The sequence below is a fragment of the Carcharhinus amblyrhynchos genome, chromosome 13, assembly GCF_965287045.1.
Source record: "Carcharhinus amblyrhynchos chromosome 13, sCarAmb.v2.hapA, whole genome shotgun sequence".
NCBI lineage: Eukaryota > Metazoa > Chordata > Chondrichthyes > Carcharhiniformes > Carcharhinidae > Carcharhinus > Carcharhinus amblyrhynchos.
This window is the reverse complement of record NC_137336.1, coordinates 15,073,596-15,096,653: the sequence shown is the minus strand read 5'-3', so window position 1 is coordinate 15,096,653 and position 23,058 is coordinate 15,073,596. Positions and strand designations below refer to the sequence as shown.

The 23,058-nt window shown below is 41.3% G+C and overlaps 2 protein-coding genes across 2 annotated transcripts in view; one reads left to right on the top strand and one right to left on the bottom strand.

Moving 5' to 3' along the window:
* The window catches only part of LOC145351734 (coiled-coil domain-containing protein 69-like), a 40,081-nt gene extending 38,114 nt beyond the window's left edge, over nt 1-1,967 (top strand). The window contains exon 9 of the mRNA XM_080201327.1: nt 82-1,967. Within this exon, the coding sequence (XP_080057453.1) occupies nt 82-265 (184 nt within the window). The 3' untranslated portion in view covers nt 266-1,967. The remainder of the gene's footprint in view (nt 1-81) is intronic.
* A 4,000-nt stretch (nt 1,968-5,967) lies between these two features.
* On the bottom strand, nt 5,968-19,192 carry LOC145351462 (platelet-derived growth factor receptor-like protein). Its single transcript, XM_080201054.1, has 6 exons — nt 19,135-19,192; nt 17,036-17,336; nt 13,801-13,952; nt 11,134-11,427; nt 9,514-9,653; nt 5,968-7,047 (listed from the first exon to the last, which is right to left on the bottom strand). The coding sequence occupies exons 1-6, from the start codon at nt 19,190-19,192 to the stop codon at nt 6,838-6,840; spliced, it is 1,155 nt and encodes a 384-aa protein (XP_080057180.1). The 3' UTR covers nt 5,968-6,837.
* Nucleotides 19,193-23,058: the final 3,866 nt, after the last annotated feature.

The following is a 23,058-nucleotide window of genomic DNA, read 5'->3' as shown; positions in this document are numbered from 1 at the left end:
TTGTGGATGGAAAAAAAATAGACACATTAAATATTTAAAACTATATCAGTGTTAATCTTATTGTAAATCATTCTATTTCAGGCAACTATCTATGGAACATGAGGTCCTGCAACAGACTTTGGAGAAAGAAACTATGATCAAAGAAAGACTTTGTCAGGAGAAAGATGAACTTATTTGGAAACTGCAAAATGGCAATGTGTCACCTACTGTAGAGACTTCATGGAAACCACTTCACTCAGAGTCTCTGGAATTATCATTAAGGTGACACTAAAGTATTGGAAGGACAGCAATTTCACATCACAATTCAACAACTTTGATGTTAATCCCCTCTGAGACAAGTTGGAAGCATCTACCTCAGCGTGCTTGATTTTGGTAGTCTCAATGTATTTTGGCCCTGAACTGATTTGAGACATCATCAGCTGATTTTGAAAAATAAAACTGCATTGGATTTTTGAAGGGTGCATCTTTGCAATGTTACCATTCTCCACATGGAAGTATCAGTAGGCGATTTGGATGAAAGGATAACTGAACTTGGATTTTATATGGTCCATCCTGTACACTTATGAAACTGTGTTCATGAAACGAAAGAGGTATAGAGCGTAGTTCTGAGACACTTTATTAAAGGACATTTGCTGTTTGTTTTGTTTCTTCACAATTTCAGATAAAAGTAAAAGAACTTGGATTTTATATGGTTCATCCTGTACACTTATGAAACTGTGCTCATGAAGCAAAAGAGATATAGAGCGTAGTTCTGAGACACTTTTTAGTAAAGGACATTTGCTGTTTGTTTTGTTTCTTCACAATTTCAGATAAAAGTATTCTTGGCTTTATCAAAATGGCACCATTTTGTGCTGCTTAGCGGAATTAGTCTTCGACACAAACTCTTTATTTCATTTAAGAAAAACAAAGCAGAGTTCGTTTTAAGTATGTTGCAGTTAATCCCTGCAATCAGTGTAGTTACATAAACCATGACCTTTGCTTGGATGAAATGCCACAACAGCCTCTGAAAGTAATGATGATCGTTAGAACACCTAGTTGGCTTAGAGAGGAGAAAGGTTGTCTAATCAGCTACAAGGCGAGAAGTAAATAGCCATACGTGGAAATTCTTAAATATTACAAATTGGAAATTGGCATTATGCACAAATAAAAATAGGAGTTAATGTGAAAAGTTTATTTGTGATTAAATCGTGGCTTGTAAAATACAGAGTAAGCCATTGTACCAAAGCTTGATGCATTAGCTACAGATTACAACTTTTACTTGTATCTCAAAATATAATTACATGCACTCTGTAGCATAACAATTGTCTTTACTGTGAACAGTTTGACAAGTTAGTTCAAAAATTCAAGAAGTGTTCAATTATTACTGCAAAATCTTTGGATTTTCTGTGAAAAGTGTCTTCAACGAAACAACTGGAGCTCGGAGGGTTCACACTAATTATAAACAGCCTGCATTGTGTTTGGGTGTTACTGAGTATAGCCTACAACCCCAAATGTGTTATTCTTGGTAATTATGGACGACAGCCTGTGCTACTAATGGAAGTAACAGACATCCTCACCATCTTTGTAAGAGCTTTAGAGGAAAGCTTCCAATCCTAACTCTAGCGAGCCTATAATACCTGCGCAAACAATGGAATCCAAATTTCTATTGGCTATCACACAATGTAGCATAAAACCTTCCAAAGAGCTTTACTATAAAAAAAAACTCAGGTTGTGCAAATACTTCTGTAAATTACACAGATTTGAATAAGACAGAATTTGAATAAGAAAAAGCAGTCCTCTGCAAGCTAAATGGACAGTGAAATATTAAAGAAGACAAGAAATCAGAAGAATACAGAGGTGAATTTAAAATTATATGAAGCAGGTAACTTATGTAAAAATAAGCACTTTATTGCCTTCCAGAGAATATTGTGTCAGATTTTGATTGCTAGCAATTTGTATTTAAAATAAATGAATGCCAAAAGATTCAATGATGGAGCTCCAATGATGAATTGGCTGCCGCGGTTGTATTTCCTTCAATTTTGTACAGCACTTAGTTCTCACTTTCTCGGACACTTTAAAATGAAAGGTTACATCTAAAATGGGTGACATGGTGACAGTGGTTAGCACTGCTACCTCAGCGCCAGGGACCTGGGTTCAATTCTGGCCTCAGGCAACTGTGTGGAATTTGCAAATTCTCCCCGTGTCTGCGTGGGTTTCCTCCAGGTGGTCCAGTTTCCTCCCACACCCCGAAGATATGCAGGTTAGATTGATTAGCTTTGCTAAATTGCTCCTTAGTGTTAGGGGGATTGGCAGGGCAAATACGTGGGGTTACAGGGATTGGACCTGGGTGGATTGTTGTCAGTGCAAAGCTCGATGGGTCAAATGACCTCTTTCTGCGCTGTAGGGATTCTCTAATATGACCAGAAATGGAGAAGATGGGTAAGTGTCAGAACAAATGAGCATGTTTCTACTTTTGCAATGGTACACCTTCAACTGACCCATATAGTTTTCTAAAGAGAAAAGCACTTGTGTTTGTTGTAGATTAATTGCTAAGATTAGTCAATGACTTCCCTATCATTATATTGTGAAATTAGTAGGGTTGCAGAAGACAAATTAAATGAACTTCTTTCATAAAGCAGTTTCTATTTTCTAGTAGTTAGTTGTTGGAGAGTGAAGATACAGATTAGCCATGATCTATCTGAATGCTAGAACAGGTTTGAGAGGCTGAATGGCTTCCTTTCTATGTTCCAAATTACAGTCCTCTCTATATATTGCTGATAGCCAGAGTTGATTCAGTGAAGACCATAGTTGCAATAAAAAACTAAATATAGTCATCTTCTGTCTTTAGAAACATAGCAACCGCACATGCCTGGAACAAATCCCTCAACTGTGAGTTGGATGGTCATGCATTCAAGCTCTACTTGGGCATGTAACCTGGGCTGAGTGCAATAGTCAGGCAAAGCAGGATTGCCGCATGTACTCTTCTTCTGATGCGACATTAACCAAGTTCTTGTGAGTTGGTTCAGATGGACATTAAGGATGCCATTACTGTTGAAAGAAAAGCAAAAGGGTGCTCCCAGGGCCCTGATCAACATGTCTCTGTTAACCAACACCACCTGAAACAAATTAACTGGTCATTCATCACATGTTCCTTATAGAATCTTGGTATGTTCAAAATGGCTGATCTATTTGACTGGACAACAGCAACCAAACTTCAAACTAACTGTGACACGCTTTGAGACGTTGCTGAAAGAGATATGATACAGCACTGCATAAATGCACGTTTTTCTCTGAACTGCAAGCAAGGCATCAATTGTAAACTTTGTATTTAGGTAACATCTTAAAGTTATCCAAAAACAAAACTGTTAACCTGCTATTGTATCATGTATCCATCACTCATGGTTATTTACAGTTCTGTCCCTTCCTTTGAGATGCTCCTTAGAGTCTAACTCCTTGGCCAAGCATTTTGTCACATGCTCTAATGTGTCCTTTGGTTCATTATCACAGAAATCACAGAATCATTAGCACAAAGAAAGAGGCTGTTCAGTCCTTTGTGTCTGCTCCAGCTCTCCGAATGAGCAATCATTCTCCTAAAAAAAACCTTGGGACGTTTTACTACATTGAGGATAATGGGGTAAATTTTCTGGTCCTGCCTGCCCATGGAATCATTGCAGGTGGTCAGAAAATTTGATGGATCATCGAAAGGTCCATTGACCTCGAGCAGAGTTTCCGGACTCAGAAGGACAAGACCGGAAAATCCCACCCACTGTATAAACAGAAGATGTTGTTCGCAAAGTATTTGAACTCGTGTTTCTTAACTCTTAGTCCTACGGTTTAATTTAAATTAATATTCCAGACTAACTTTTTCTATGCTCTTAACATATATCCCTCAGTAAGACTAACTTGGAGAGAACGGGGAGAACAGAGAGATAGGGACGGGGCAGGGCTGCCTGCAGAAAGACTGAGGTCCTTATTAGAATTGTTTTTACACACTTCCCCACCATTAGCCAGCTAGATTGAAGGCTATCGAGCTGCTGGATGGGAAAATCCATATCCTGAGGTAGCAGCCAAGGGGCCTTTGAGGGTGGTCCCTGGAAATCAGGATGATTCAAGCTTAGAGAAAAGCCAAGCAGAAAGAGGGTTGGAGATTGGATCACAGAATTGGAGAGATCATGAAGGAAGATTGTGGGGTGACTGCAGGCAGGGATGGTCATGGAGATGGAGCAGACAGTGGGGAGGAGGAGAGATTGTATTGCAGTGAACTAGAGAGTAAGGATGCAGGGAGACATTTTTAGGGAGATGTTGAGATTGTAGCAGTTTAGTTGAGGTGTTATATATTGTTTTATATTGTTATATTGAAGATATAAGGAGTCTATGAAGGGACAGCGATAGGTTAAGTGCATGGGCATATACCTGGTAAATGGAGTATTATATGAACAAATGTGAAATTATCCATTCTCAGAAGAATAAAACAAAAAAGTTATTATTTAAATGAGAGATTGCAGAACTCTAAGATTCAGAAGCTTTTGAGTGTCCTGGTGCATAAATTACAAAAGGCTAGCATAGAAGTACAGCAAGTAATGAGGAAAGTTTATAGAATGCTGTCATTTATTGTGAAGGGAATTGATTACAAAAGAGGGAAGTTATGCTTCAGTTGTACGGGGCTTAGTGAGACCACATCTGGAGTATTGTGTATTGTATTGATCTCCTTCTGATTCTTGTACCATTTCCAGAACTTCACATTTTTTCTGCCCCTCTCTTTCTCTAATGCAAGACTTAGACTCAGACCATACAGCTTCCAGCTATCTAACTCAGTTAATATATAGTTTGTTCTGCTGTCTTCTCGTACAAATACAATCCACAAACCGTGTCTTCCTGTTGTGCAGCCATGTAAAACAGCAACACCCTCACACAGCTCCAACCATCCAACTATATTGCCTTCCGATGTAATACCACATGATGTTTAGTATGATCAGCTCCCTCTGCTGTTCCCTGGTTATGATTGGACTGGGGTAAACACAGTAAGAAGTGTGACAACACCAATTTATTTGATAGTAAATTCATAAGCTTTCGGGGTTTGCCCCTTCATCAGGTGAATGGAGATTTCTGGCCTTGGACAGAGCATATAACAGCACAGACAGTTTACAGATTACTGATTAGAATACAAGTCTTTACAACTAACCTGCTATTCAAGTCTTAAAGATGCCGACAATGTGAGTGGAAAGAGCATTATGCATAGGTTAAAGAGATGTGTATTGTCTCCAGGCAGTACAGTAGGTGAGGTTTTGCCAACTCAGGCAAGTCATGGGGATTACAGATAGTGCGACATGAACCCAAGATCCTGAATGAGACAAACCCCAAAAGCTTGTGAGTTTACTATCAAATAAATTGGTTGGACTTAAACCTGGTGTTGTCAGACTTCTTACTGTGTTCCCTGGTTATGGCAAATAGCTCAATCCATGCTGTAACAATACTCAATTCATGTAGTAATCTGCACATATAATACAGCACAAAAGAACTCAATCTATTGGCTCCCTCTGCTGTCACCTGTTTCACACAGCACTCAATCCATACAACTCCCTCAACATCTTCTGCGCAAACAAAGCAATGTGGTAACATGCTTACTCTCAAATCTGTATTGAGGTAAAAAAAATGCTGAAAATTAGATTCAGTTTGGCTTTGTGCTCTGAAATGTAGCAAACTGGGAAATGTTCTTAAAAGACATTTCTGTTTCACTAAAATAAGCGAGGAAGATATGGCACCGTTCATAATAAAGTAAAAAGTCTGACAACACCAGGTTTTAGTCCAACCTATTTATTTGATAATATACTCATAAGCTTTCGAGGGACACCCTCTTCGTCAACCTGATGAAGAGGGTGTCCCTCGAAAGCTTGTGAGTATATTATCAAATAAATAGGTTGGACTAAAACCTGGTGTTGTCAGACTTTTTACTGTGTTTACGCCAGTCCAACGCCGGCATACCCACATCATGACCGTTCATAATCTCAGGACATGGCAAATATTTCACAGCCACTGACTTTCTGAAATATCAGCACAGTTTTAATGTCAGAAAGGCAGCAGCCAATTTGAGCATCAAGAGCACCTAGAACAGCGGTATGATTCTGACCAAATAATCTGCTTTTGGGATGTTGATTGAAGGATAAATAATGACCAGGATGGTAGAGAAAAACTCGCCTAAACTTCTGTGAAATAGTGCATGAGGATCCATTACATCCACCTGCAAAAGTAGATATGGTCTTGGTTACATCCAAGTGACCACGCAGTATTCCCTCAAGTTTAGAATTGCACTCAGATTGGCTGGAGTGGGACTTGGACAGACAACCTTCTAACTCAAAGGCAAGAGTGCTACCAACTGAGCCACAGCTGATTGTAGGCTCAGTGGGTTAGATCAAACAGAAACTCACTGCCAATCCTGCCACATTAACCACCATTGCAGTCTTAAAATGTAGCTGTTTTTAAAATAATTCTCAATTTATTAAAAAGCTAAACTCAGACTCATATTTGCAGACCCAAATGATACCAATGTATTGCCAATCGCATCTCTGTGCCCACATAACTGAAGTGTATTGAAGATCTGCTGCACTTTAAAATGATTGTGATTTGAACCTTCAGTACATTTAACGAAAGATCAGGCTCCTGATGCAAGAGTGAAGGATACATTGTCAAAAATAAAAGAAACTTTTAACAGTAAAATAATACTCATTTAAAACAGAAAGGACAAATATACAACTATATACTTAGCACAGATTTAAGAAGTAATATATAGCAGTTGGTTTCTTTGCGTTTCGGAGTTATTATCAGTAAACTGAGGGATACATTTTGGTCTTGCGCTCCTGATTATGTTTGACTAGAACTTGTACGTGGAAGAACATTCACGTGAGTGGACACGGTAGTTTTCCCCTGCAGGTTCTGAGTGACGCACTTGTACAAGCCATCATCAACAGGACGTGCTTCATCCACCAGGAGAACACTTTGAGACAATTGCCGCATCTGGCCATCTGCATATACAGGTTCTTGGCTTTCCCTGGTATAGGTTGGCCTTCCCAGCTGGTCACAGCATAAAGGAAATAAAGAAAAAAATAACAGTAGGGGTCAATTACGATTTTTTAAAATTATTTTGAACACAGTAGAGTCACTTTGAGCTGTTTGAATGTATTTTCATCATCATATCAATAAAAAGTGATCTCCCTGAGCATGAATAAGAAATGTGTTGGCAAAGCCATGACCTTCAGGTACACAAGTCACTGAAAGTGGCAATGCAGGCGGAGAAGGTAGTCAAGAAGGCTTTTGGCATACTTGCCTTCATTGGTCAGGGCATTGAGTTTAAAAATTGGCAAGTCATGTTGCAGTTTATAGAACCTTAGGCGTACTTGGAAGATAGTGTTCAATTCTGGTTGCCACACTACCAGAAGGCCTTGGAGAGAGTAGAGAAAAGATTTACCAGGATGTTGCCGGTTACGGGGGGCATTAGCTATGAGGAGAGGTTGGAGAAATGTGGTTTGTTCTCACTGGAATGACGGAGGTTGAGGGTTTGCCTGATAGGAGTCTACAAGATTATGATGGACATGGACAGAGTGGATAGTCAGAAGCTTTTTCCCAGGGTAGAAAACTCAATTACTAGGGGGCATAGGTTCCAGGTGTGGGGGGGAAAGGTTTATTTGATTTGTTTTGATTTGTTATTGTCACATGTATTAATATAAATTGAAAAGTATTGTTTCTTGTGCACTATACAGACAAAGCACGCCGTTCATAGAGAAGGAAACGAGAGAGTGCAGAGTGTAGTGTTACTATCATAGCTATGGTGTAGCGAAAGATCAACTTAATGCAAGGTAAGTACATTTAAAAGTCTGACAGCAGCAGAGAAAAAGCTGTTCCTGAGTCGGTTGGTAATGCTTGAAGGGGATGTAAAAGTAAGTTTACACAGAGGGCAATGGGTGCCTGGAACTCACTGTTGGGAGAGGTAGTGGAAGCAGATACGACAGTGACTTTTAAGGGGCATCTTGACAAAAACATGAATAGGATGGGCATAGAGTGATTTGGCCCTGAAAGAGTAGGGGGTTTTAGTTCAGTCAAGTAGCATGGTCGATGCAGGCTTGGAGGGCCGAAGGGTCTGTACCCTTGCTGTAATTATCTTTGTTCTTTGAAAGAAATACATCACATTTCTTCCCACAAATATTGCTTGTTCTCTGTCTCCAGAAACCACAGGGACCAATAAACTTATAGGAATGGGCAGCACCAATTGGTATTAATATGGAGAACTACACTTTCAATTCTGCATGCCAATCAGAAACACTTACTATTGAAAAACAATAACAGAGATTAATGAGTTTTCTCAAGTGTGATGCATCTTTTCTCTCAGAATAGAAATTCAACATTTACAGCAAGTCTGGGTGGCCAGCTGCTGGTCTGGGGAAATATATGAATGAAGGTGGTAAAGAATGACAAGAACTGTGTACAGCAATGTCCCAATGATTAACAATGCCTTGTTATAGCATGATAATTGAAGGAGGAGGATGTAGGTGTTACCCTACGATCCCTAAATTTTGACCTTAGTTATAGAAAGAAAGAAGAGTTGATTGCTAAAGATGCATGAATTATAGCAGCCTTTGAAAGTAAACAGTACTTTCTTTCTCTCCCAGACCCATCTGCCCCTCCATTAGCTGAGATCGCAGCCTCATGTCACTTCACAGAGACGTAATCCAATAAATCAGAATGATTTCCGGATGGAATCAGGAGGAGCAATGCTGCAGCTCCCGGCTTTATATTCAGGTCGGTACTTTTTCCAAACTTATCTTTCTGATGGTAGCTTGCCTGCAGTGGTCCCGTTAAAGACCAACAATTCGCTTGTCTGAACACAGTCCAATCTGACAACCCAATTTTAATTCTGAGGATTTAAGTAAGCATTAGACCTTTTATTTACAAGTGTAAAGAAGCTAATGCCTGGTTAAGCTGTGAGATCTGCATGCCTATTCTTTTGCATTTATTGATATGGCACTGTTGTACGCTCATAATTCCTCACCCTGCCCAAATGCTTCCTTGATCACCATTCTACTGTCCTGACCTTCCGTCCCTCCAACGTCATCACCACCCATGTCAGCCCCCCCACCTTCCCCCAACCCACCCCTCCCCCTCCAATCCTGCCCTCATCCACAGCTCAATGTCACTACCTACTCCCATTCTTCATTTCACCCCACGCCCTCCAGATATCTGAACTGCATCCTCCCAACCAGCCCACCTCCCCCACTGGCCACAACCCTCATGCAATTGTCTTTCCTTGTAAGCACCTGAATAAGGAATGCTGCCAATGCAGCAAGATTCAAACCACCTTTGCCAGCAAGCTGCCAAGAGAGGCCCAAAAGGTATCCACAGGTCCTTAATCTAATTTAAATGAGATCCCAGGCTGAACGTTGAATGTGGCTTGGCCCTGCCCGGTGTGTGTGCAGTGATCAGTTCCTGTCCAAAGTTCATGCCAACTCACTGGCATGAATTATCATACAGAAGGACAAGGCTTACCTGTTGGCCAGGGAACTCCCAAGTGAATTCCACCTCAATATCGGTTTCTCCAAGTGCTGTACACGTCACATTAAAGTTTACACCCACAGGTACAGAGCTGGAAGAGGCTGAGATCTTAGCTGATGGAGGGGCAGATGGATCTGAGAGAGAAAGAAAATAAAGTTTACTTCCAAAGGCTATCTACAATTCATGTATCTTTAAAAATCAACTTTTGTTTCTTTCTATTTATGGATAATAGGGTAACACCTACATCCTCCTCCTCCAGTTATCATGCCATAAGGGGGCACTGGTAATCATCAACCTCCATTGGATTGGCCTATGTTTATGGGTAAGTATTGCAGTGGTTTGCCATTGCCTTCTGCAGTGTTGGCTAACCAGGAAAGTCCCCCACTCGTACTGCCTGCCATCAAGTACATTGGAAGGATCGACAGGCTGAAGATCAGCCTGTTTGACCTCATTATCGATACATCTCCCATTGGGTGAACCAGATACAAATGTGTGGACCAAGGAACTTCCCGGCAAAGTGTTTCTGTCGATGATTGACAGAATTGGCTACCACATTACAGGACAGGTAAAACTTCAAAAAGTAATAAAGCACTTCTGATGCTTCTGGTCATCTTCTGATCAGGGAAGGTGCTACATAAAATTGTGTCAAACAATATCTACCTCCAACAAGAAAGAATCTAACTGTCACCCCTTGACATTCAATGGCATTATCGTCACTGCTACTAACATCCTTGGGATTACAATTGTCCAAAAAGTGAACTCAAATAGCCATATTAATACCATGGCTACAAGAGCAGATCAGAGGCTAGGAAGTCTGTAGTGAGTAGCTCACCTCATGACACCCCAAAGTCTTTCCACCATCTATTAGGCACAAGTCTGAGGTCTGATAGAATACTCTAGACTTACCTGGATGGGTGCAGCTCCAACAACATTCAAAAATCTCAACACCATCCAGGACAAAGCAGCCCACTTGACTGTCACCACATCCCCAAATATTCACTCCTTCCACCATCAACAGTGGCAGCAGTGCGTGTACCATCTACAAGGTTTACTGCAAAAACTCACCAAGACTCCCTAGACAGCACCTTTCAAACTCATGACCGCTACCATTTAGAAGGACAAGGGCAGCAGATACATGGGAACACAGTTCCCTGCAGTTCCCTTCCAAGCCACACCTCACTTGGAAATATATCACCATTCCTTCGCTGTCATAGGGTCAAAATCCTGAAACTACTGCCCGAACAACACTGTGGGTATACCCACAACACACAAACTGCTGTGATTCAAGACAGCTCACCACCACTTTTACAAGAACAATAAATGCTGGCCTAGGCAGTGACACCCGCATCTCATCAATTAGTTTTCAGTATTTTTTTTCTTTCTTTGGGATGGAATGTTTAGGGGAAGCCCACTGATACTATAGTTCTTAAAATATAGTGAAATAATTTGTGGATGATGATTTCCTGTTGCTATTTAGGTACAAATATTGTCAGCAATTTTATTAGCCTTTTAAGCACATATTTTTAACTATCAGTTCTAATTTCTTATGTTAGATAACATGAGATATGATTACTGAATGAAACATGTATTGTTAACTATTTAAAATTAACTCACAATTGGTATATATAAGGAGGTATTTTGTGGAGCTCTGCATTAATCCCCGATAACTCGCCACGCAGTACACTGTGCCAGCAAACAACGGTAAGGCCTTGTGGATAACAAAACCTTTTTTCACATGGAATGTGATTAATTTCCCATCCACTGGAATCACCTCTGGTGGAAATTCCCGATGCAGAGAGACTTGGGCGAGAGGGTTTGTCACTTGGCACGGCAATGTTGTGGGTCGGTCAGTGCGGAGCTGAATGGCTTCATAGTAATCATTCGTTGGGACAAATAGTTCACGTGGATCTGCAGAGAGAAACCAAATTGTTGGCTTTGCTCATCAAAACTGAAGCATTTATACCCGTTCAGTAACTTATGTCCAATAGAAATCAGGATTTCGCAGCATGTTGTGAACAGAATCAGGAGTGAATACCCTACTATTGACTTTCCAACACGTTGATAAAGAAGTTCAAGGCAATCAGATCAACGATGCTGCCTTGAGGATCTCCTCACTTAAAGTTCTGCAGCCGAAGTGATAGCATGATGACAACCAAATCTTCTTGCTGAAGAAACTATGGACGGACTTCTCCAGCCACTCCACAGCAGGTTTTCCCCTGGCGGAGGGGGCTCACCCTCAACCACCAGTGAGACTTCCCAGTTCCAGCAAAGTCAGCAGAGATTTACATTCCTCACCCATTGATGATGTCAGGGAACTGGCAGCGGAGGTTGACTTCGAAGGGACCACAAGATCCCATTGGCAGAAAGATTTGGACAATTCCACCCTATAATCACAACAGTATAGACCCACTGCCGTTGAGTGAATCAATATTCACTGAACTTATGAACTCAGCAATTCACACAGTTGAGTTTACATATAACAATACCGTTGATACCCAAATACATGGTGTTGCCGTGGGACCTCCTCCAAGGCCCAGCTCTCACAAAACCTTTGCTGGGTTCCATGAGAAATGTGTCTTTGGCACCCCACCTCCTATTCCTGACATATTTTTGATGTGTGGATGATTTGCTTGCTATATTTGAATGTAAGAACTTCCTTAAACACCTTAATGGGTTCCTCCTGTGCTCAAATTCATCTTTTAAATGGAGCAGTCGAACAAGCTCCCTTTCTTTGACATGCAAATTGAGAACCTGCCAGGCGTTCTCTGGTAAATATACACATCAGGATTCCTACAACGCCACACTCTAGGAGACTGAGCTTATCAGCAACCTCATAAGTAGGGCTTACCATTAAGCTTCATGTTGAAAGAGAACATATCAAAGCTCTAATAATAGCTCTGATCAGATAATTACTCACTGTGTGTCACACAAATTCATGCAAGTATCACCACTTTCATCCTAAACAGCCTACATCAGATTACTCTGGAAGAGTAAGGTATCTCAGATTTGAGCAACAGGGAAGCGAGCCATTTCTCACTGCTATGCTGCAGGAGCAACACAAGTGGTGTTCGCCAGCAGGATGCTGACATCAAGCCAGAAAGATGTTTTGCTTATCACACAGATAAATAACATAGTATACAAATGTTAGCGCCAGGGTAGTGTTAGCTATATGGACCATACGTCCCAAAGACTGCCGAATTGTATCAAACAGCAAGTCCCTACGGATGTTCGCAATGGGCAGGATACAGACCACACCCAAACAACACATGCTTGCAAAACTCAAAACACAGTGTCCAACATGAGATGTGATTCCACAGTTGGACAACATTTGCTAAATAATGTTCATTATGTAAAGAATTATGCTGACAACTAATTTAAGATTATCAATTGGTTTGCACTGTGGCACAGGTGCACGTACTAGAAGATAGGTATACACAGGGCCCTGTTCTTTTCAGACAGAAAGCGCTTCCATGTATTATCCAATCTGAACCGAAAAACTGAACTGCATCTACACCTTGACAATAGGAGGAAGAATACAACAGATTTTAACATTCTGATACTCCCTCTTGAAGCAGAAATCTGACAATCAGAAGGTCACTTTTTTTTATCAAGAAACAACTTGCCATTTACCAGTCACAGAGAAAATAAATAATATTATATCGAAGCGTTGTCTATGCTGTAAGGGAGCAAAGAAAGTTTACCAGAATGTTTTTCAAGGCTGAGGGAATTTAGCTAGAATGTTACACTGGAGACACGAGGTTTCTTCTCCTTGGAGATCTGGGCTGGAAGTCTCCAACCTCACCCATGGTTGGGATTCTCCGCTCCTGGTGCAATGAATGGAGTTTTGGCTGAGTGTTAAATTCTCCATTGGCAACGGTTGTAGGTTATGCGAGATCGCAGAATTCAGGATTATCGCATGGTAAAGTAATTAGCTATGGTCTATAAAAGATCATAGGCATTTCTCTAAAGATAATTGGCTATATAACATGAAAAGCATCACTCCACATCAAGTGTGGTTTAAGACATGAAAGCAGGCCAGTAGATTAAACCCTGCTGTTGGCTTCACCCTCCAGCTAACTGTGTTAACCCTTCCACCGCCACCATTCTAGCCCCAAAAAGACCATGACATTTTTACATAAGGCAGACAAAGAAAAACCGTTCTGTTCTTTGCTAAATTTGAGCCATTCCTCCACCTAAGTGTTCAAAATCCAACCCCAACACTCAGTTGGCCAGCTTGTTCTTGCACCTTCAGTAAACCTAGTATCAGAATGCAGTCCTCACCAGTGAAAAACACGTAGCTGCTGCCAGTTTTGGAATCATCCCTTCTGCAGGTCTCAGTGTCACAATCCAACGCCCAGCAACTATATTCACCAGTGTCTGCTCCTGTGCTGTTCGCTACAACCAGCTGGCTATACCTTTTCCGTTGGGCAATGCTGTCAAGTGAGAAAAAGCAGCCTTAAAATATCATTCAAATGGCAAGTGTCAATAAAAAAAATGCACAGAAAAAGGAGAAGGCAAAAGATTTTGTGGCGATGTTCAGAACAATGATACAAATACTACATATTATTACTGGGTATAATGCAGTAATTGATAACATTGTCATATTTGTGCCCACAGCTCTAACTCAACTCAAACTTACACATTCATTCATTTTTGACTTAATCATACCCGGTTCCAACCAACCTAGCTATTGTTTTAAAATGTTTGTGCCAGAAATAACATCATAATTTAAGCATATAATTGCTTCATATTTTAGAATCATAAAATCCCACAGTGCAGACACAAGAACAGTGTCTTCTCTGCTGCCATCAGACCTTTGAATGGACCTATCTTACGTTAAGTTGATGTTTCTCTACACCCTAGCTATGATGTAACACTACATTCTACACTCTCTTGTTTCCTTCTCTATGAATGGTATGCTTTGCCTGTGTAGCACGCAAGAAACAATACTTTTCACTTTATACTAATACATGTGACAATAGTATTATCAAAAGGATGCCATTCAGCACATCTAGTCTGCACCAATCCCACCCAGACCCTATCCCCATAACCCCACATCCTAATTAGTCCCCCTGACACTAATGGGCAATTGAACATGGTCAATCCACTTAACCCGCACATCTTTGGACTGTGGGAGGAAAATGGTGCACCCAGAGGAAACCCACACAGACATGGGAAGAATGTGCAAACTCCACACAGGCAGTAACCCAAGCTGGGATTTGAACCGTCGTTCCTTGGCACCATGAGGCAGCATGCTAACCACTGTGCCACCATGCCACCCCTAGTCTCATTCAGCTCTGAGCAATCTGTGGATTTGTTATAAACTTATTTTGCAGTCCAGCTGTGCTGCTTGTGTGTGAAGCATTATCTAACCCACTGTTGGTGTTTCTACTCAGTTGCATTGTTTTTCTTCCCATAATTCGCCCAGTCATTGCAACCTGCACGAAAGATCATAGGATTTTAAGCACAAATAGTGCTTAGTGCAACTCAAGTTTGCATTGGACTAATTGCACTAATTTAAAAAGTATTAAGCAAGGAGAAGGCACCACAAACCTGGCCGTGATAGAAGATAAATTAACCATCATTAAACTCAAAAAATATGCTTTTTATTTTGGTTACAAGAAAGCATGATTTTAAAAATCTTTAAGTATTATTTTTCATTTAGCAGGAAACTGATACTTCAACGTAACTAGGAAATTGGACTGCATATTTTTAAAGTAATTTTCTTTAATTTAAAATTTAATCACTCATAGGTGCTGAATGAGGCATTGATTAAAAGTGTTTTATTTGTAATTAAACCTATTCTCAGCTGAATTAATAAAACTGCACCAAGTCACCACTTATTTTATATGTCAGCAAATATTTTTGAAGTAAATTTTTTAAGAATTACATTTTCAAAAACTGCTCAATTGTGTTGGTTTGTGGAAGATTTTGTGTTCAACAATACTAGATGCTATTGTACCCATCTTACCCCAATGAATGTCTACAAGATACTAACTCACCTGACCTGTACACAAGACAGTGACAATAAAGAAGGTCTGATACCAATAATAACTTTCATGCATCTTTAGCACAGTAAAATGTTCCATGTAAGGAATTATATTAAACTAAATTTGGTACCAAACATGCTGGGTTAAAGTTCTGGAACTTCCTCCTTAACAGCGCAGTGAGTGTAACTTCACCGCATGGACTTCAAGAAGACGGTTCACCATCACCTTCACAAGGACAATTAGGGAGGGGCAATGAGTGCCAGCGAGGCCCAAATCCCATGATTGAAATAAATATATATTAGGACAGGTAATAATGTTTGGTCAGAGAGATAGATTTTAAGGAATGTCTCAGAGGAAGAGGAAGAGGAGAAAAGTTTTAAGGAGAAAATTGCAGAGCTTGAGGCTAACAGAAAGAATGGTCATCAATCAGGAAGTGTTGTCATATCCCAACATGGGATATTTTCCTAACATATGACTGGCAGCTTCATGAAGAGATGACTTTTTCTTCAATGTTATAACAACATTGTTATGTAGTCTTTTTAGACATTCAAAATTAAAACATGAACACTGTGCACTAAATAGAAACTGCAATGTTGCAATTATTAAAGAATGATTGGGTGTAAGTTCATGTGAAATTGATTTTCAAATATTGCTGTGTTTGGCACGAGCAAAACAAAAGATCTTGCATGTTTCGGGCAAGAGGTTTACAAGATCACATCTTGGATTTTGGATCATTGTGATTGACTTTGGCTGGTATCTCATCACTGTTCACGCCAGCAGGATTTTCACATCCCATCACAGTGAATGGAGATTTGGCTGGCTGCCAAATTTCCAACATCGCTGCAGCTGGAGCCTGGCATGGATGGGCTGTAAGATTACACCCTTTAAATCTGTTACCTGGGAGTATAATTGGTTTTTGTGGATGAGCTACATCTGGGACACAAGTTTTAGTTTATTTATTAGTGTCACAAGAAGGCTTACATTAACCCTGCAATTAAGTTACTGTGAAAATCCCCTAGTCGCCACATGTAGTGCCTCTTTGGGTACACCGAGGGAGAATTTAGCATGGCCAATGCACCTACCCAGCATGTCTTTCAGATTGTGGAAGGAAATCGGAACACCCGGAGGAAAGTTTTGGGAAGGAAATTGCAGAGTTTAAGGCTAACAACAGAAAGAACAGTCATCAATCAGGGAACTTTGTTATATTCCAACGTGGGATATCCTCATAACATGTGACTGGCAGCACAGTCACGGGGAGAACATGCAAACTCCGCTAAGACAATGACCCAAGCTGGGAATCAAACTGGGTCCCTGGAGTTGTGAGGCAGTGCTAATCACTGTGCCACTGTGCCTCAAAAACCTCACCCCAGAGACTGTACTTGGTGCACGTAAACAAATATTTTCTCCAGAATAGTAAACATTTAATAAGGAAACAACCCTCATACAGGTCACACAAATACTTCAAAAACACCTCTAGAGATTAACTGAATATGGGGACAATAACATTTCAACAGATGCAAAAATACCTGAATCTGCCGTCGTTTTCCTCATCCAGGTAACTGGGATAGGCCCAGCTAATGTGTTTCCCTTTGCAGCGAAGCACAAGTCTTTCTCCAGATGGAATGACCACAGTATCAGATGGTTTCTGCAACTTGCCTTTTTCTAGTAAATGAGTCATGATGGAGATCTTTGCAGGTACCTTGGCCTTCTTCATTTTTCGCTTGCTTTTCGACTTTGCAGCGGCTGCAGCTTTAACTTTCTTCTCAACATTTTGCTTTTTACTTTTGGCAATTTTCTTGATGCCCTTTTGATCCTTCTGGCATTCCACTAAAAGAAGCAATGTAGTTACAGCAAACATTTCCAGAATATCTTTGCCCTGGTGTGTTGTACAAGTATGAAGTATTTGCTTAATTCACAAGAGAAAATGCCTGAAATTACAGACTCCAGGCTCTCCATCCTTAATCTTTAATCCAACTATTTGTGTCGGAATTATAGTATAGAAACAGATATTAGCCAAACTGGTCCCTTTGGTGAGTAACTAACACTCAAGCAGCATTCCTAATTCCATGTACACATATTTTCTTTTATCCCCTAACCCCACTGTCCATTAATCATCTACCCAAACTATTCTTAAATATTGATATCATTCCAATAATTAGGCATAGGGTGGCACAGTGGTTAACACTACTGTCTCAGAGCATCAGGAACCTGGGTTTGATTCCCAGCTTGGGTCATTATGCAGATTCTACATTTCTCCCTGGCTCTGCGCGAATTTTTTCCACGTGCTCTGATTTCTTCCTACAGTCCAAAAGACGTGCTGGTTAGATGTACTGGCCATGCTAAATCCTCTCTCAGTGTACCCGAACCGGCGCCAGAGTTTGATGACAAGGGGACTTTCACAGCAAAACCATTACAGTAAGCCTAATTGTGACAATAATAAATAAACTTTAAAAAGACCACAAACACCTCTTTCCATAGCTAAAATGGCACCATTCCATAAGCATGGGGCAAAGTAAGGAGGCAGACTCCATGAACCACTATAGTCAGTGGGGGGATTGAATCTGCTCTTTAGGCATCATTCTGAATCACATGTCACCATCCAGCCATCATTTTACTCTACCATTCTGTTTCTCTGTCCGAGTGGAAAAATTCACTTTATCCAAATCATATCGCATCCGCCATGTATTTGCCCATTCACTCAGTTTGTCAAAGTCATTAAAGAGAAACCTCTGAACCAAAACAGATTATGGCATTGCTGTTTGTGCTGTGCACAAACTGGCAGCCGCACTTGCCGCATTACAACATTGACCACACTCGAGAAAATATTTCCTTGGTCATAAAAGCCTTTGAGACATCCTGAGGTTTTGAAAGACATGGGGAGACAGTGACGTAATGTTACTGGACAGACATGGGCTCGAATCTCACCACAGCAGGAGTTTAAATTCAACTAATAAAATCTGGAATTAAAAGCCAGTCCCAGTCATGATGACTACGACAACTATCATCAATTGTCATTAGAAAAAAAACTCTGGTTCACTAATATCCTTTAGGTAAGGAAACTACCCTTACCTGGTCTGGCCTATGTGCGACTCCAGACTCAAAGACTCTTAACTGCCCTTCTGAAATGGTGGAGGAAGCCATTCAGTCCAAGAGACATTTAGGGATAGGTAATGAATGGCCGCTCAGTGATAACCACATCCCATGAGAGAATTGTTAAAAAATCTCAATGAAAAGAATCCTATCACACTCCTCTGCCCCACTATCCAAACGGTAACATTTTAAATTAAGGCAAGATCTTTCTTCCGCAAATCCCAACACTTCATTGTGCATTTTATCAATGAATCTACATAGTTTCTAATCTATTCAAACTGGAACACTGCAGCTCGGATGACTTTGAATCTGCCAGCTACTTATCCATCGGATTTTATGTAATAATTAAACTTACAACCACATGACTTAAGACTTTTAACTGGTTGATCTTTCTACATAAAGAGACTTTAAGCTGGCTTTAGGAAGGATACATTAGTTAGAGGGACGTGGTTTGGAAAGATCATGGGATAACTCTATGGAAATCAAAAGTATTTTCTCAAGTTTCTCGAACCCAGTTCCTTCCAATATTACTTACCAAATTCCAGGAGTAAAGTACTCAGGCAAATCAGCAGGAAAATAAGACCCGGCTTCATCGTGAAAGATTTAAAACTGAAAAAAATATCTCGCAAAGGTCCGCAAATGTTTACAGCCTTGCGAGAAAAGTGCTGAGCCACACTTGGAGTAACCCAATTCACACCAATGCGTCGTTTCGGCAGTTTCACCGTGAAACGTCCAGGGCCCCAGGGGAACTGCTTTTCTTCAAAGGGAATCAAAGGAGTCAGCTACCCTTACAAAGTATCCTCACAGGCTGCTGGGATTCAACTCCGCATAGCTTGGCAGCTGTGAGGGCAAACTCAATAGAAACCATTCAACTACTCCGAGCGCTTAGTAAATATTCACATGCTTCTCATACTTCCCTTTCCCTCCATCCAGTGTGGTGGCTACCTTGCCAAATATATCTCAACGGCAATTGAAAAGACATTATGAACCCAAGAAAATGAAGGGTCTGCTTTTCAACTTGCTGAAACAGGAGCCAAAAGAAATACAAAGGTTTAAATTCCATCCTTCAAACCAGCCTAATGCTGATTTTTTAAAATTCATTGGTGGGGCATGGAGGTTGCTGGCTGGCCAGCATTTATTGCCCATCCCTAGTTGCCCGAGGGCAGTTGAGAGTCAACCACATTGCTGTGGTTCTGGAGTCACATATAAGCCAGACCAGGTAAAGACGGCAGATTTCCTTCCCTAAAGGACATTCGTGAACCAGATTCGTAAACCCATCCCTCTTCCATTGACTGTCTACACTTCCCACTGTCTCGGCAAAGCAGCCAGCATAGTTAAGGATCCATGCACCCTAGATATTCCCTCTTCCACCTTCTTCCGTCGGGAAAGAGATACAAAAGTCTGAGGTCACGTACCAATCGACTCAAGGACAGCTTCTTCCCTGCTGCAGTCAGACTTTTGAATGGATTTACCTTGCATTAAGTTGACCTTTCTTTATATCCTAGCTATGATTGTAACACCTCATTTTGCACTCTCTCGTTTCCTTCTCTATGAACGGTATGCTTTGTATAGTGTGCAAGAAACAATATTTTTCACTGTTGTTAACACATGTGACAATAATAAATCAAATCAGATGGACTCCTCCAACAACCAATAATGGTTTGATAGTCATCAACAGATCCTTAATCCCAATTTTTTTTAAATTGAATTCAAATTCTACCATCTGCCATGGTGGAATACGAACATGGGTCCTGAGAACATACGATCATAGAATCCCTACAGTGCAGAAGGAGGCCATTTGGCCCATCAAGCCTGCACCCAACAACAATCGCACCCAGGCCCTATCTCTGTAACCTCATATTTTTGCCTTGCTAATCCCCCTGACACTAATGGTCAATTTATCATGGCTAATCCACCTAACTTGCACATCGTTGGACTGTGGGAGGGAACCGGATTACCCAGAGGAAACCCAGGCAAACACGGGGAGAACATGCAGACCCCACACAGACAGTGACCCAAGTCAGAATTGAAGCTGGGGCCCTGGCATTGTGAGGCAGCAGTGTTAACCACTAGGCCATCACCTCCTCTACACTGTCCTACATCAACTAAAGGTTGGTCTCTGTGGAAATGTCATATGTTGTGCAGTTTTGTTCTCTTTACCTTCAAGAGGACATGAATATTGCAGCCACTAGAGCACTGAAATGGCTTGTTGGAAATCTAGAGTTATGGGATGTACTACTAATCATGGCTTGTCTGACTAACATGTTCATTAAGTGTAGACTTACAACAATTCATGCCACAGGAAGATTAGCTTCCAATGGAAAGCTGAACTTTGCTATAGAAAGTTGATTGTAACTTCCAGAACCTGGAAGAGTTGATTTCATGCAGGTTTGGAATGTGAAACACTGCAGCCCGCCATTCCTGGCTGCTGTTCGGTTTTTGGCTCCACTTCAGTCGCAGTCTCCAAGGCATGCCAGTAAAATTCCGGCCTTCGTGTCAGAGGGATTAGCAAGGTAAATTTGTGGGGTTACGGGAATAGGGCCTGGGTGGGATTGTTGTCAGTACAGGGCTGAATGGCCTCCTTCTGCAATGGCCTACCCTGGATTGACCCTAAGGATCAGCCAAGGTTGCTGAATGCAGGTCCAGATTAGATATAGCACATGAGGGCATTTGCTCTGACTGCCTTGGAATTATCCACACTGTCAGTGTCCCTAGAGAAGGAACATGGTGTTCCCTGGTACCTCCTGGATCTTCTACAATTGGAGCATTAAGCCACAATGTAAATAATATTACAATTTAATATATTAAGACACAAATATTCTTGTTCCTGATTCATCAGACAAAGATGCACAAACTAAGGTGGGCATCGGGAGCCTGTGAGTATCCTGACTTGCAATTGTGTCGCAATTGCCCAGGAAGAAACCAACATGCCACCACCTCACCCACCCACCACCTTACCCAACTACAACCTCACCCGCGATCACCTCGCCACATACACCTCACCCATCCACCACTCACAAACTAACCCCCAGCCCACCATATCTTTTATCCACTTATCCAATCTGGCAGCCTACCCATTCACTTGTTCATCTACTCATATATTTTCCATCCATCCATTGATTTAATAACATTAATTCATTGACATTTCTTCACTGACATTCATTCTTCATAGAATAGAATCATAGAATCCATACAATGCAGAAGGAGGCCATTCAGCCCATCAAACCTGCACCGGCAACAATCCCACCCAGGCCCTATCCCCATAACCCCACAAATTTAATGTGTTGGAGCCGATGAGGGAGCGAGCTATCTTGGATCTGGTGCTATGTAATGAGGCGGGTAGAATTAGGGACCTTGCGGTGAAGGATCCTCTTGGAGAGAGTGATCATTGTATGGTGGAGTTTCTGGTGCAGATGGAGGAGGAGAAAGTGGGTTCCCGGACACGCGTTCTTTGTTTGAATAGAGGGGAGTATGGTAGGATGAGAGAAGAATTGGCGAATGTGGACTGGGGGAGTGCGTTGGAAGGTAGGTCTGCTGAGGAGCAGTGGAGGATCTTTAAGGAGATCTTTCTTGGTGCTCAGCAGAAATTTATTCCGATGGTTAAAAAGGACAGTAGGAAGAGAGGTAATAAGCCGTGGATAACGAAGGAGGTGAAGGAAAGTGTTAAATTAAAAGCGGAGGAATTTAGAGTAGCTAAGAGCAGTGGGCGAGAAGAGGATTGGGAAAGGTTTAAATGTCAACAAAGATTGACAAAGAAGTTGATAAAGGAGGGTAGGAGAAGCTATGAGGCTGGGCTAGCACTTAATATAAAAAAGGATAGCAAGAGTTTTTATAAATATATAAAAAGGAAGAGGCTGGCTAGGGTGAACGTTGGTCCTTTAGAGGATGAGAAAGGGGAGCTAGTGGTAGGGGATGGGGATATGGCTAAGGTCTTGAATAACTTTTTTGTTTCTGTCTTCACGGAGGAGGACATGAATAACTTGCCGGGTGTTAGCGATGGAAAGGTGGTAGGAATGGAGGGTCTTAATGACATTACTGTTACTAGAGAGGTGGTGCTCGACAGACTGGAGGGGCTGATTGTGGACAAGTCCCCAGGACCGGATGGAATGCATCCGAGGGTTCTGAAAGAAATGGCGGAGGTGATAGTGGATGCCTTGGTGGTTATTTTCCAGACGTCGCTGGATTCCGGGGAAGTGCCGGAAGATTGGAAAACGGCTAATGTTACGCCGTTGTTTAAGAAGGGTGCCAGGCAAAAGGCAGGGAACTATAGGCCGGTTAGTTTAACGTCTGTGGTAGGTAAAATGTTAGAATCCGTCATTAAGGAGGAAATTGCGAGGCACCTTGAAGGGAATTGCTTGATAGGGCGGACGCAACACGGTTTCATTAAAGGGAAGTCGTGTCTGACAAATTTACTGGAGTTCTATGAGGATGTGTCTAGGGCAGTGGATAGAGGAGAGCC

Excerpts from the sequence above, each read along its gene's own strand:
- LOC145351462 (XM_080201054.1), bottom strand. The coding sequence starts at position 19,192 with ATGAAGCCGGGTCTTATTTTCCTGCTGATTTGCCTGAGTACTTTACTC. Across the intron at positions 9,654-11,133 it reads CCTCCTTATATATACCAATT|ATCCATCTGCCCCTCCATCA; the intron begins GTGAGTTAATTT and ends TTTCTCTCTCAG. Across the intron at positions 7,048-9,513 it reads GGGAGTTCCCTGGCCAACAG|CTGGGAAGGCCAACCTATAC; the intron begins GTAAGCCTTGTC and ends TGCTGTGACCAG.